Source organism: Tenrec ecaudatus, chromosome 2, assembly GCF_050624435.1.
Source record: "Tenrec ecaudatus isolate mTenEca1 chromosome 2, mTenEca1.hap1, whole genome shotgun sequence".
In the NCBI taxonomy this organism is placed as follows: Eukaryota; Metazoa; Chordata; class Mammalia; order Afrosoricida; family Tenrecidae; genus Tenrec; species Tenrec ecaudatus.
In genome coordinates, this window is record NC_134531.1 from 303,301,187 (window position 1) to 303,313,379 (window position 12,193).

A 12,193-nucleotide genomic window follows, 5' to 3' on the forward strand; every position below is an offset into this window, starting at 1 on the left:
TAGTCAGTGAAGTGCAGGTGGACAGCCAACGTTTTCATCTGCGTCCCTGCACCGTGAATCAGTTAGTAGATCCACGAGAGACATGTAGACACCTCCCTTAATGCCTTATCATAAGAAAATAAACAACTCTTTGGCAAGGATTCTTTCTGAATGGAAATGGTGCTTACGTTTTAAAGGTATTGTCCTCATCAAGAACAGCAGCTTGTTGGAAAACGTTTTCACTGGCATCTAGAAGCTGACTCACCGTCGTCACAGCAGTTTTCTTTGCCTACCAAGGAGAGTGCACCAGCAATCATGCAAGACATATATTACACATCATCCTCTCTATCCTCACCAACAGTTATTTTGAAAGTGCGAGGTGCCATTAGGATGGCAAGGGAAAGTAAGTCCCCCCACCACCCCGAATGAAATGCCTGGTCGCTGGTCTCTGTAAGGTGGCAGAGAGACCCAAGACAAGGCAGAGTTGAAAATATACGTTGAGGCGGTCAGTTAGGAGACAGGTTTGGGGATCTGACCTCCTAGCAAGGTCGTTGACAGAATACTTCCCCAAAGAAACAAGTCTGGGTGTAACAGCCAAAACAAAATGGAGAGAATGCCAGGGCTCTGCTGGTTCCAGCTTTACAGCCCACGGCAGCCGCCATGACGACAGGGCTTGAGATAACCCCTTCCAGGTTGTCTCCCACCTGGAAAACCTTGGAGGAGGAGGACAGCAGGCTCTTCCCCTTGAACTGCCCTCTGTGGGGAATTGCTACCCTTCTGCTTCACTGGCGATTCCGCCCAAAGATCCTCATTTGGTGGCTGGTACTTTTCCCGTTCAATTCTGTTTCATCCCTTTTGTTATTTACATCCCACCGACCCTACCTACTGTACCCCGTCAGAAGGGGTGGTGTGATAATGACTGGCTAGTAAATTCATGGGCAGTGTTTCAGCAGAAATTTATTGTTTTAAGTAAAATAGCCCAGTAGTTAGTTACAACAGCAAGAACACTCTTGCAAGCTCAGTTTACATGCATCAGTATACCTACAAAGCTAAAACACTATACTAATTTACTCTCTGGAACTTCTGTTCTGCTCTGGTCAGAGTTGGAATTATTACCCAATTACAGTGATGCTGAGTCATAGAGTGTAGTACACACATGCTCCAAGCATGTGCCATTTCCTTGCTACTGCTTTGTTTTTAAATCATTTTATTGGGGGCTCATACAACTCTTATCATAACCCATCCATCCATCTATTGTGTCAAGCACATTTGTACATTTGTTGCCATCATCATTCTCAAAGTATTTTCTTTCCACTTGAGCCCTTGGTATCAGCTCCTCATTTTTCCTCTCCCTTCCCTACCCTCCCTCCCAAACGCTTGATAATTTATAAATTATTATTATTTTGTCATGTCTTACACTGTCTGATGTCTTCCTTCACCCACTTTTCTGTTGTCCATCTCCCATTTATATGTAGATGCTTGGTTATATGTAGATCCTTGTGATGGGTTGCCCCCTCTCCCCCACCTGCCCCTACTGTTTTCATAGTCACGGATCTTGTCAGATTTTCTAGTGAGTTGATGACAGGATTGTAGTAAGTAGTACTTGGGAGCTTCTAGCAAGAACTCTTGAGAATGGAGTACTAACTCGAGGAAAAGGAGAAAAAACTTAAGAGGTTTTTACTCTGTTACTAAGAGGGTTGGAATTAATAAACCTGCAATTCATTATATATATATTATAAAACCGCTTTGTGGTTGATAGTCACATAATCTAATAAATATTGTATTTAAGTCCTTTGCAAATATATTTATCACCTGCTATTCTATGATTAAAATCGGTAGTAAATGTTATGAATGAGTCTGCACGGTCTGTTTCGAGACTAGGTTCATGATGGAGAGACTCCGTGAGTTCCCACCCCGGGAGACACCAGGGGCCACGTAAAACCATGATGACATAAGACTTTCAACAGGAATCAAGAAAGGAGCCAATATTTTCGGAGCCTGTTGCTATCCCACTGGTTGACACTGGAGCAGCCTGTATTGGGAGTTTATAGTCATGCTTGACCAAGGTTCAATCAGTACTGATTGATAATTACCGACTCCTGTCATTATTTTCAGGGAAAGCACCTTAGTAGGTTATTTGATGTGTAAACCAGGTTTAAAGTTTTTCCAACGTCCAGAAAAAAATCCACATCAACTAGTAGAAAGAGATGGTCGTTTAAGACCACATATTCCGAGGTGAGTTTTGTGGAACACTGGTTACTTGGGATGAAGTTGATGAGGTTGAACGTAATTGGTAACCTCATTAATAAAGTGACATAGACTTATTTGCTCTGGGGTTTCTGGAAGAATTGAGATGCTAATGCTATGCTCCGGTGACCGTCCAAAGGTGACTTGTGAACAAGGAGTTCTTCTTTTTCCCTTTGAAAATCTCTCAGAAACAAAGCAAACATGTTTCAAAGCAACCAAACCATGCCACGTTCCCTATCACGGCAAGTGTTGGAGTCCGAGCTCCTGGCTTTCGCTTTCACCTATTACGAAAAGGTCCCCCAAGTCTACGTTTTACCTCCGATGTGGCATTTCTGGATGCGTTGAAGAGCTGTGAAACCACATTAGTAGCTGCAGTGATGTTATCGGCGGTCAGCTTAGCAGCGTCAGATGTTAAAATCTGGGCTTCTGTAGAAATATTATCTGAAAGCTTTGAGATGTGTTCTATCTGTTAAAAACAAAACACAAAAACCACGCTTTATGTACCTATGTCTAAATGCTTTCCAAGGAACTTCAAAAGAATAAACAGAGCTTTTTTACCTGAACCTCAGGATTCCTACCATTATAATGGGTCACACATTGAGCTGCTTACCTCAAGATCAGCAGTTCAAAACCAACAGCTGCTCCTCAGGAGAGAGATGAGGCCTTTCACTTCTATAAAGATGTAGACTTAGAAACCCACAAAGGCAGTTCCACTTTTTATTCTGTATGATCGCCATGAGTTGCAATCCACTGGATATTATTATTATTTTTTGGAGTTACCTGTCTCCTGAACATCACATCTGCTCAGTTTTTCCTATTGTCGTTTATTTCTTTGTGTAAAGGACAATGTACATGCAGGTCAGTGGTTTCCCAGTCTTTACAAGAGCTCAGACTAATTAACTCTAAGGATAGCTACTCTAAGAATAATTAACTCTAAGCACAACTACTCAAAGCGTGGTCTGTGGACCAATGTCAGGGCACCGCGTGGTGTAAGTCAGCATGGCGACACGCGCAGAACTGGAATGATGTGTTCAGAAACCCATAGCATCTTTATGGTTTTGTTGAAAGGAAATAAATGTGTATTTATAAGTCTTTATACGTATAATTCTTTTTATTATGCATATAAATGTTTTCATCGTAAAAATGTTTTTGACACAATATTTCATTTGCCAACTCAACGTTTTTCACACATACAATTTAGTGACAATGACTACATTAACCATCTTGTGCAACCATCACCAATGTGCACGGCTAGGTTTTTATCAGAATAAACACACAGTCAAGGAGCCTTGGTGGCATAGTGGGCTATAACTGGGCTGGGAATCACAAGGTCAAAGGCTTTCTTCCATAAGCTACTCAGAGCAAGAAAGATGATGCTTTCTGTCCCCGTAAAGTTTAAGTCTTAGGGATCTAAAGGGGAAGTGCTGCTCCATCCTATGAGTCATAATCGACTCATGGGCAGTGAGTTTGGTGGGGTCTTTGTTTTGGATTTGTTTGTGATAAACAGAAAGTCAACAATTCCTGAACATAGACTCTTTCTTCTCCTCCTCCTCCTCGCCACCCCTGGAAACCACGAATGAAATTTGGTCTCTCTCTATTTGCCCGTTCTAGATATTTCATATAGGTTCGATAGCATGATAATCTTTTGTGACTGACTTGCTGTATACTGTTTAATGTTTTCAAAGTGCATCCATGTTGCAGTATGTAGAATTTTATTTCTCTTTATATCTGAGTGGCAGTCCATGATATGTGCGTGTGTGACATATGTCTCTGCAGATGCACATTGCACTTGATTTACCTTCTAAGGGACATTTAGGTCATTCCCACCCTTTGGCTCTTGTGACTCGCGCTACAACGTACACCGGGGCACATGTCTCTGCTCGTGCCTTGCTTTCAAGTGCTCGGCATATGGCTGGAGTGGACTTGCTGGGTCACGTGGCAGCTCCATGGTGGGCTTTTAAGGGACTGCCACGGTGTTTTCTATAGCAGCGACAGCACTTTGCATTCGCACTGGCCATGGGTGAAGAGTCCAGCTGCTCCGTCTCCTACCACCACCTGTTTTCTAGTCCTTTGTTTTATCGTAATACTCCTATTGAGGGGGAAGCGGTATCTCATTTCGACTTGCGTACTTTGGACAAGTTGTCAGGAGAGCCAGTCCCTGAACAAGGACTTCATGCTTGGTAAAGAGGCTTTGAGAAGGAGGAAGGGCCTTAATGAGATGAATGGACACAGTGGCTGCAACAATGGGCTCAGGCACAGGACAATCAATGGTCAAGACGGCGCAGTGATTTATTCTGTTGTGCGTGGGGTTGATATGTGTCAGAACTGGCCAAACCGGTGATTCTCAACCTTCCTCATGCTGCGGCCCTTTCATACAGGTCCTCATGTGGTGGTGACCCCTCCACCATAAAATTATTTTCATTGCTACTTCATCACTTTAATTTTGCTACTGTTATGCATTGGGTGACCCCTGTGAAAGGGTCGTCTGACCCCAAAGGGGTAGCGACACACAGGGTGAGAACCACTAGGCTAGATGGTTCCCACCATCCACCACCATGGGAAAAGAAGGAAGCATGTGGTGCGGTCGATAAAGAGCCCAGCTGGGAGGGAAGGAGTTTGTACCCACCATGGGACAAAGATGGTAGTAGGCAGTTTCCTTTATGGTTTATACCCCAGGACACGTTGTGGAGCCTCTCAACTTATTGAATAAGGTCACTATGAGTCAGAATTGACTTCAATGCAACGGGTTTGAATGGAGGAATGGCTGGTTGTGTTGGGCATCTTGTTGACCATTTGCAGATCTTCCTAGATGAGATGTCTGTTCAAATCCTTTGCCTAGTTTTTGATCAGGTCATTTGTCTTTTTTAAAATTTATATGTATTTTAAAAATATATTCTGGATATTAAAACCTTATACAATAAGTGTTTCCAAAACTTTTTCTTTAGAGCTATAGGTTAATTTTTCATCCACTGTCAAAGTCCTTGGTAGAACAAAAGTTTAAAATTTTGACCAAGTTTTTTTTTAACCTTGAACAAAGCACTTTATAGATACCAGCTCAATGAATCATAAATGTGTCTGTACAGACAGCTGGCTGAGGCTTGCATGAATTCTGCATATCATAGATACAGGATGATTTTACAACAGCCTGGGGGGCAGTGGATTGGAAGTAACAGCTTAGAGACTGCCAGGGAGAAGGTGACATTTTGGAATAGATATCTGTTTTGGGAGACCATATTAGGAGGGAGCTTAGAGACCAAGATAATAGTTGTGGAGCATCATGGGTAAATTTACTCTTGTCTGCCAGCCTAGGAATGGTCTGATCTGATGTCTTATCTGGATAGGAACTATTTTTTTCCTTTTTTGGGACTGTTTCTTGCTGGTTGGTTAGTCAGAAGAGGTAAAATGGAGGGAGTGTGGAGGCATGTCTAACCTCCACCTTGTGATAATAGGGAAGCCAAAGGAGGCCGGATTGGGTGCCCTCCATGTCCGTAACTAAGGAGTCTGTCGTTTAAGGATGCTGTCTGTCTGGCAAACTCTCTGTGGTTGGGCTGTCACGCTGTTGGTTTTTCTCTCTCTTCAGTTGGGAGTCCATCCACCTAGTTGTGGCCTGCTCCTTGGAAGGAGGCTGTCTGTTGGTGCAGCTCTGAGATTTGTCTGTCTCTGTGTGCAGCGACATTTGCTTATCCGACAAGGGTCAGTCTAATGAGCTGTGGTTCTGGTGGCTTGAACCTGTTTGGATGGCTTCTGTTCTCAGTATCCACCCATCTCTCTGTGTGGACATCTTACTGTCTGAGTGACGGGCCATCAGATACCCAGGGAGAGACTAAACCACCGTGTGATGATGGAAGGCAGTCCCCCAAAGACCAAGCTAGCCATTTCCCCTTCAACATTGGGGACTGTTCTCATCCAGCCCCTTGGAGTTAGCCCGTTCTTGACTTTCTTGCTTGAATCTGCTCCGTGCAGCCCTCTCAAATATGCTACAATTATTGAGGCAACGCCTCCATATTCCCCACTCTTAAGAAATTCTATTTTGATCCAGGCTCAAGATTCCTATTCCCAACCCTTCACACAAAAAGAGCATTGGCAGTTGGCGGAGCAGTCCAGGCAGTGATGTGAGGCCACAGGCAGTCACGGCCGCTCCATTCACACCTGAGTCCACTGGGCAGGTGGGTTCCAAGGCCCCTTCGGTCTTCCAATGCACAGGTTGGAGCCTAGTCCACTGGTCTGGATTCTGTCTACCGCATCTTCATAAGCACCTGGCCAGGCAGGGCCTTGGTTTACAGGATCCATGCTGGGGAGGGGCAGGGGAGGGGGGGAGCTGTGCGCTGTGGGTCCTGGATCAGCCGGGGTGGCCCGGAGCCTTTGGGTGCGCGGTGTCACTTGGCTATAATGAGGCTTTGCCTCAGGATCTCACACACTTGTCTCTGGCCTGGGACCTACAAGGGTGCCTCGCTTCTGCACCACGGGTAAGTGTTGGCCATGGCGAGGGTCCTCACAGGTCCTGTGCCTAGACCTCTGAGCAGCTACTGTGACCAAGTTTAATGTATCCATATTGCCTTTTGTTGATAGTTCGGGGGCAATTTCATATAGTAAATTTTTCTATTGGATCTAATGCTTTAAAAATTGGTTTATATTCCATGTATGTTGTCCTTTCATCTTTCTGTAATTTATTTTTATTATATTTTATAAAACAGTTGGTCTTCAATATATTGACATTTTCTTAATTTTTTAAATCATAGATGGATTGGGAGCCTCTGGCCTAGACAAGCTATTCAGGAACCATTTGGCCTCATGACTCTCTGTTGTGAGTTAAAACATGTTCATTTGTGTTGCCATTCATGGAGTTGAATGTCAACATGCATGTGTCTTAATTCTCACTAGATGGCAGCATTACTTCAAAAGTTAAGCCAAGGACACCAACCAAATCCCACTGCCACCCTTTCCATTCTGACTCACAGGGACGCTGCCTCTGGGGCTGTAAATCTTTAGGGGAGTAGACTGCCGCATCATTCTGCCAAGGAGCAGCTGGTGGTTTCGAACAGATGACCTTGAGGTTAGCACGCCAACACTTAGTGGACTGCAACTTCATGCTTAGGGGAGAATTAGAAACAATAGCCAATCAACGGGCAGACAGAACAAATGATTCTATTATTCAGTTACCAGGTGCCAGAGCCGCGCTAGGTGCAAGATGTTTTAGATGTGTTATCACACTCAAACCACCACGTGTTGAACATTTTCCTGCCCCTTTCTCATCGGGAAAGACTCGGAGAGATTAAAGAGCTTGTCCAAAGTTCACACAGTTTGCAAGAGACAGGACCGAGCGTGACTCGCCTGGCTGTAAAATCTGCAGTCTCTCGCTATATGTCTGGCAGCCACGCCTCTCCCACCTGTGATAAGGAGGCTGCGTGGTACCCCCCAAGTACACGGACTCTGAAGGTGATGGCCGCCCTGCGCTTCCCTGGGAAAATACTCGACCGTCCCATGCCACCGTTTTCTCACCTATGAAACGGATATTCAGTGATTGTAAAGGTCTCCGGAGCATAAGCAGTTTGCACCCAACTACTAACCTCTAGTCACATTTTAAACCCAGCCAAGAGCCCCATAGAAAGGGGCACTCAATCTGCATTTATAAAGACTACCGCCAAGGGAGCACTTGGATTCCATCAGATTAGAACTTGTTTTCCTTGCTTTAGTCTGGCAACCAGGTGCAAACTGAAGGCACACCAGAGCGTTGTTTATAACCCCTTCACAGCAACATGTACAAGTTCAGGAGTATGGTTACAAGAATGAAATATGATTAAAGAGCTTTAAAAAATCTCTTGTCAGCACCGATACAGCACACAATACCCCTCTGGTTCCTTGAGGCTTCCTCACCCCCCACTATCGTGACCCCAGTACGGCTTCTCACTCTGGGCTAGTGCACAGGTATGGATAAGTGATACAACTCAGACACACGGAATCCAGGAACAGGGATAGGAATAGCGATCCAGGAGAATGATCGACACTTACCCCCCTCCAGGGGGACGAACAACAAAAACTACAAGGGAAGGGAGACAGTGGTCTGTCGGTGTGAGAGGTGAAAGTAATAATGATTTATAATCTATCACAGTATCACGAAGGGGGTGGGGAATAAAGAGGAGCTGATACCAAGGGCTCAATAGAAAGTAAATGTCTAGAAAAGAACAATGGCAACATATGTACAAACATGCCTGATACAATTGATGTATGGATTATAATAAGAGTTGTAAGAGTCCCCAATAAAATGGTCTTTTAATAAAAAATAAAATGCATGTTGAAAGTTAAAAAAACCCTCTCATCAGCACCCCCAGTTCCGATTCATGGTGACCCCATGTGTTACAGAGTAAAACTGAGCTCTGTAGGGTTTTCATAGCCCTAATCTTTAGGAAAGAAAATGACCTGGTCTTTCTCCTGTAGCCCAGCTGGGTGGGTTGGAAGTGCCCAGCTTTTGGTTAGTAGTTGATCTCAGACGCTGTATAAAATAATGCACGTAACATGCTCTGCACAGGATCTGACACACAGTAAGTGCTCAATAATTGGTGGGCATTATGAAATATAATTATCTATAACATATGAATAATATCTACCTCACAAGGAGTTTATAGAGATAACACATGTAACGTGCTTGGCACACACATGGGCCTACATAAAAATGTAAGTTTTCCCCCTTCTTCCTCTCTATGCCTGGCCTAAGTGTTGGCTCTTCGTGCGTTTGTGCTTCAGCATTTGATCACTCAGCATAATCTAGACGGCTCAGCAGCACAGGCTACAAGCTCCCTTTCTCGGTGGTTTTGGTCAGAGTTTTTGTTTATTTCTTGGCTTGCTTCATATTGACACAAGAGACCACCCAAAGACCTTCCTTTTAGTCTCCAGTGTCTAGTGCTATGTATTGAATATGTGTTGTATATCTTAACATACTAGTGGAGAGGAGGTCTGGTGATGAAGTGCTTAATTCAACCTTTGGCTCAGTGGTTTGAACCTGCCTGTGCCTCCGTACTCCAAAGGAGAACAGACCTGGTGATTACAGGAAACCACATGGAGTAGTTCTACTCTGTCACATGGGGCTGACATTAGTTGGAATCCACTCACTGGCACCACCCCCATCCCACCCCCCACAAGAAAAGCAAAAACCAAACCCACCATCAAGTGGATGTTGACTCATATCAGCCCCATAGGCAGGGTAGAACTGCCCCTGTGCATTTCTGAGATTAACTTATTTTTTTGGTCATTTTATTGGGGGCTCTAACAGCTCTTATCACAATTCATCCATCCATCCATTGTGTCAAGCACTTTTGTACATTTTTTCCATCACCATTCTCAAAACATTTTCTTTCTTCTTGAGCCCTTGGCATCAGCTCCTCAATTTTTCCCCTTCCCCTCCCTCCCTTCCTTCTTCTTCCCTCCCTCCCTCTCTCATAAACCCTTGATAAATTACAAATTATTATAATTTTCATATCTTACATTGTCTGCAGTCTCCCTTCACCCAATTTTCTGTTGTTTATTTCCCTGGGGTGGGTGGGTTATATTGTGATCAGTTTCCCTTTTCTCTCCCTAACCTTCCCCTTCCCCTCCTGGTATCTCTATTTACATTATGGGTCCTGAGGGAGTTATCTGTCCAGGATTCCCTGTGTTGCAAGCTCTTACCTGTACCAGTGTACATGCTATGGTCTAGGTAGATTTGTAAGGTAGAGTTGGGATCATGATAGAGGGTAGGAGGAAGGAAGCATTAAAGAACTAGAGGAAATCTGTATGTTTCATTGGTGCTATACTGCACCCTGACTGGCTTGTCTCCTTCTTGTGACTCCTCTGTAAGGGGATGCCCAATTGTCTACAGATGGGCTTTGGGTCTCCCCTCCACACTCCCCCTCATTCACAATGATATGATTTTTCTGTTCTGGGTCTTTGATGCCTGATACCTGGTACAATCGACACCCCATGATCACACAGGCTGGTGTGCTTCTTCCATGTGGACTTTGTTTCTTCTCAGCTAGATGGCCGCTTATTTAACTTCAAGCCCTTAAGACCCCACATGCTATATCTTTTGATAGCCAGGCACCATCAGCTTTCTTCACCACATTTTCTTATGCATCCATTTTGTCTTCAGCGATCATGTCAGGAAGGTGAGCATCACAGAATGCCAGGTTATTAGAACAAAGTGTACTTGCGTTGAGGGAGTACCTGAGTAGAGACCTGATGTCTGTCTGCTGCCTTAATACTTAACATATAAGTATATGCACACAGATATATTTCCCTATCATTAAAATAAATATATTTACATATATACATACCTGTATTTAGACCTCTATAAATATCGTTTGCCTCCTAGTTCTTTCCTCTATTTCCTTTTACTTTCCTCTTTTCCCACTATCATTTTAAGCGTTAATTTGGGTTTTAATAATTCCTCTGGGCTACATTGCCCTTGATCAAGCCCCACCAGATATCCTACACCCTTCTCACCATAGATTTTAGATCACTTGTTGTTCCCTTGTCCCTGAGTTTGTTGATACCCTCTTTACTTTCCTCCATCTGCCCCTCTCCCATGTTTCCCTGGAACTATTGGTCCCACTGTTTTCTCCTCTGGATTGTTTATCCCACCTACCTTATCTAGATAGACATGCAGAGACAATAATAAGTACCAAAGCAATCAGAGCAAAACAAAGCAACAAAAGAAAACAACCAAACAAATAATCAGTAGCAACAACAACAAAGAAAGAAATGCTTGTAAATAGTTCCAGGTATGTTTGTTGACTTTTAGGAGTGTTTTCTCTTAGAGTCTGATGGGGTACCATGCCCTGGCCCCAAAGTCTATTTTTGGTATTCCCCAGGCACTTCATTGCTTTGCTCCCCTTACTGCTCTGTTGAATGTCCATAGTGTTTTGCCCGGTGTGGTGGGCTAGGATCGGGCACAATTCCTGCACTGTGTCTCCAGTGTTTTCCCCTGATGGCTAAGTAAGGGAAGCAGGAGAATATAACTCTAAGAAAAGTAGAAAGCCCTTCTTTCTCCCGTGAAGCAGCTTGTGGTTGCGAAACGCCACCACACCACCAGAGCTCCTCAATGGCACATGACATGAAATACTTAAGCTGGCAGGTTGTGGATGTAAATCTCACTTGGGAATATGGGTTTCTTCATGTTGATGAGGTCACATCAGTCCCAGAGCGTATTTAAGCCAATCGATTTCAACATATAGAAAGAGCATATTGGGTACAAATGGAGAAGGCAACACTCGGAAACTGACAAAGAGAAGCTGGGGACACGAGAGTTTTCCAAGGACAGAGAATGCCTTCCTCTATCCTGCACCTGCATTCTGACTGTTAGCCTGCTGAAGCTGTGAGAAAATAAAGGTCTGCGTTTGAAAACCATCCACTCTAAAAGTACTTCTCTGAGAACAGGAAGGATCTGAGACAGCAAATACTTCCTTTCAGTCAAGAACGTCTGGTCTGTGGGAGACCTTTACGATATTCCACGGGATGAAATACCACAGTGCCTGACACAGTCTATGGGGAGAAAAACCCACCATCTTCTCATTTCCTCGTTTCATGAAGTGGGGCAGAAAGCTCAATGATTTTTAACCTCCCCTGCCCCACTCCCCAATGTCAACTTCAAAAGAATAAGCTTGGTTCTAGGAACCAGTTTTTGGTGTTTCTAATTGGACACTCTTCAAACCATGCATCTGACCACAACACACCCGAAGAGCCACTGCACGCTGGAAAACCCAGTTTTCCAGTTGTCCGTCCTGGGGGCCACCTGGCAAGCATACCTTATTTTCCAGCGTTTCCAGATTTTCGCTACAGTTTCCTATATTTGCGTCTTCTAATACTATCTCTCCATCCTCAGTGAGGTTGCACAGCCGAGTTGCCTTTGGAGATCCAGCTTTAATTAAAAAGAGTTTTTAGGAAGTGAAATGCTTGCTAAGGTTTCCACAGCACCCACCAGTTCTGTATCCTCAAC

General features: G+C 44.1%; 1 protein-coding gene across 1 annotated transcript in view; it reads right to left on the reverse strand.

Moving 5' to 3' along the window:
- Positions 1-12,193, reverse strand: part of ADGRG7 (adhesion G protein-coupled receptor G7) — an 86,569-nt gene that overhangs the window by 57,745 nt on the left and 16,631 nt on the right. Inside the window, exons 4-6 of the mRNA XM_075542968.1 lie at positions 12,003-12,115; positions 2,543-2,692; positions 168-268 (exon numbers count right to left, since the gene is read on the reverse strand). Of these exons, the coding sequence (XP_075399083.1) occupies positions 168-268; positions 2,543-2,692; positions 12,003-12,115 (364 nt within the window). The remainder of the gene's footprint in view (positions 1-167; positions 269-2,542; positions 2,693-12,002; positions 12,116-12,193) is intronic.